Raw genomic sequence first — 1,611 nt, 5'->3', positions numbered from 1 at the left:
AGGTTCTTGAAAGTTACTCAAGTTTTGATCCAAAAATCTGTTTTTATGACTGATAAACTACCTTTTGGGGAAGGTGCTTATATAAATAGACCACCATTGTTTTGTGGTGTAAATTACCAATTTTGGTAGGTAAGGATGAAAATCTTTGTTGAATCTATTAACAAAGGTATTTAGGATGCAATTAAAAATGGTCTTTTTATCCCTATGATTGAAAATGAAAAAGTAATTTATGAAAAACCTTGGTCCCAATGGTCTAAGCAAGAAAGTAAAAAGGCCCAATATGATTGCTAAGAATATTATTACATCTGCACTAAGTTCTGACGAGTTTTTCAGGGTGTCTCAATGTGAATCAGCAAAGGAGATGTGTGATACTCTTGAAGTAACTCATGAAGGCATCAATGATGTGAAAAGGGAAAGGAAGCACACTCTCATACAAGAATATGAGATGTTCAGAATGCAAAAGGGAAAAACAATTGTAGAAGTGCAAAAACAGTTTACTCACATTGTAAATCATCTTATGAGTCTTGGGAAAACATTTGATAAAGAGGAGTTTAATATCAAAATTCTCAAGTGTCTTGATAGATCATGGCAGCCCAAGGTTACTGCCATATTTGAATCAAAGGATCTAACCTCCATGACCACTGCATCATTGTTTAGAAAGAGGAGAGAGCACGAGTTAGAGATGAACAAGCTAAGTGTTCAAGAGAATGAGGACAAGCATGTGAGGACAATTGCATTGAAGGCTGCTGGGAACAGAAACTATTACAAAAATATGAATAATATGGCGGCAATCAAAAATATAAAAACTTGATGACTATGTTACGGCAAGTGTACCACATTAGAAGTAATAATTTGTCCCTAAGGAAGAATATCAAACCCACAAGGAATAGTTGAATTATCAAGTATAAGATTTACTAAAGAGAAAACAAAATAACAAAGTTTGTTGGGAGTTTGTTATAGTGATTGCAAGAATTGTAAAGAAAGCAAGTTAAAGAGTTTGTAGGTTCAATTGGGAAAATTTTGATTTGGGGTCCATTCTTCTTACTCTTATGTATTTTGAATAGCATAATAATATTCTATCCTTTGATTGATGTTGATGCCCATATAAAATTTATTTATATCAATTCCTCGCATATAACATTTCATCTTGATTGACATTTATCCACATATAAAAATCATTCATATTGATTCCTCGCATACAAAATTATTAATAATGTTTCCTAAATATTGATTCTTCATATATTTATAAAAACTCCTTAGCATTACGATTCGATGTTGATAAGAATTAACATTTCAAATATATTCCTAACATTCAAATATGTTAAGCATTATCATTTGGGTCAGAAACTTATAAGTATTTTCCAGTCAAATCTAAGGATCTTGATCATAGTAACCAAGCATTACAAATAAAATGACAATACCAATCATCAATCAAGAGTAGAATGTTATATTTAAATATCACCTCAATACATAAGAGTTTGAACAGATTACTCCCAAACCTAAAAGGTAGAATTAGCCACTCATGATGGTCATTACAAGCATGGAAAGCAAGAAAAGAAGATCCATGATGTTTCTAACACCTTCTATTCTCCCCATTCCTAATCTAGGGTT

At 31.9% G+C, this 1,611-nt stretch overlaps 1 protein-coding gene across 1 annotated transcript; it reads left to right on the top strand.

Moving 5' to 3' along the window:
* The first annotated feature begins 280 nt into the window (after nucleotides 1-280).
* On the top strand, nucleotides 281-811 carry LOC137838266 (uncharacterized). The gene has a single exon (XM_068647517.1). It carries the CDS (start codon nucleotides 281-283, stop codon nucleotides 809-811), a length of 531 nt encoding a protein of 176 aa, XP_068503618.1.
* The last annotated feature ends 800 nt before the right edge of the window (nucleotides 812-1,611 follow it).

The sequence above is a fragment of the Phaseolus vulgaris genome, chromosome 4 (genome assembly GCF_000499845.2).
Source record: "Phaseolus vulgaris cultivar G19833 chromosome 4, P. vulgaris v2.0, whole genome shotgun sequence".
Classification (NCBI taxonomy): Eukaryota; Viridiplantae; Streptophyta; class Magnoliopsida; order Fabales; family Fabaceae; genus Phaseolus; species Phaseolus vulgaris.
Note: the sequence above shows the minus strand (reverse complement) of the source record. Positions and strands in the feature narration are given on the sequence as shown.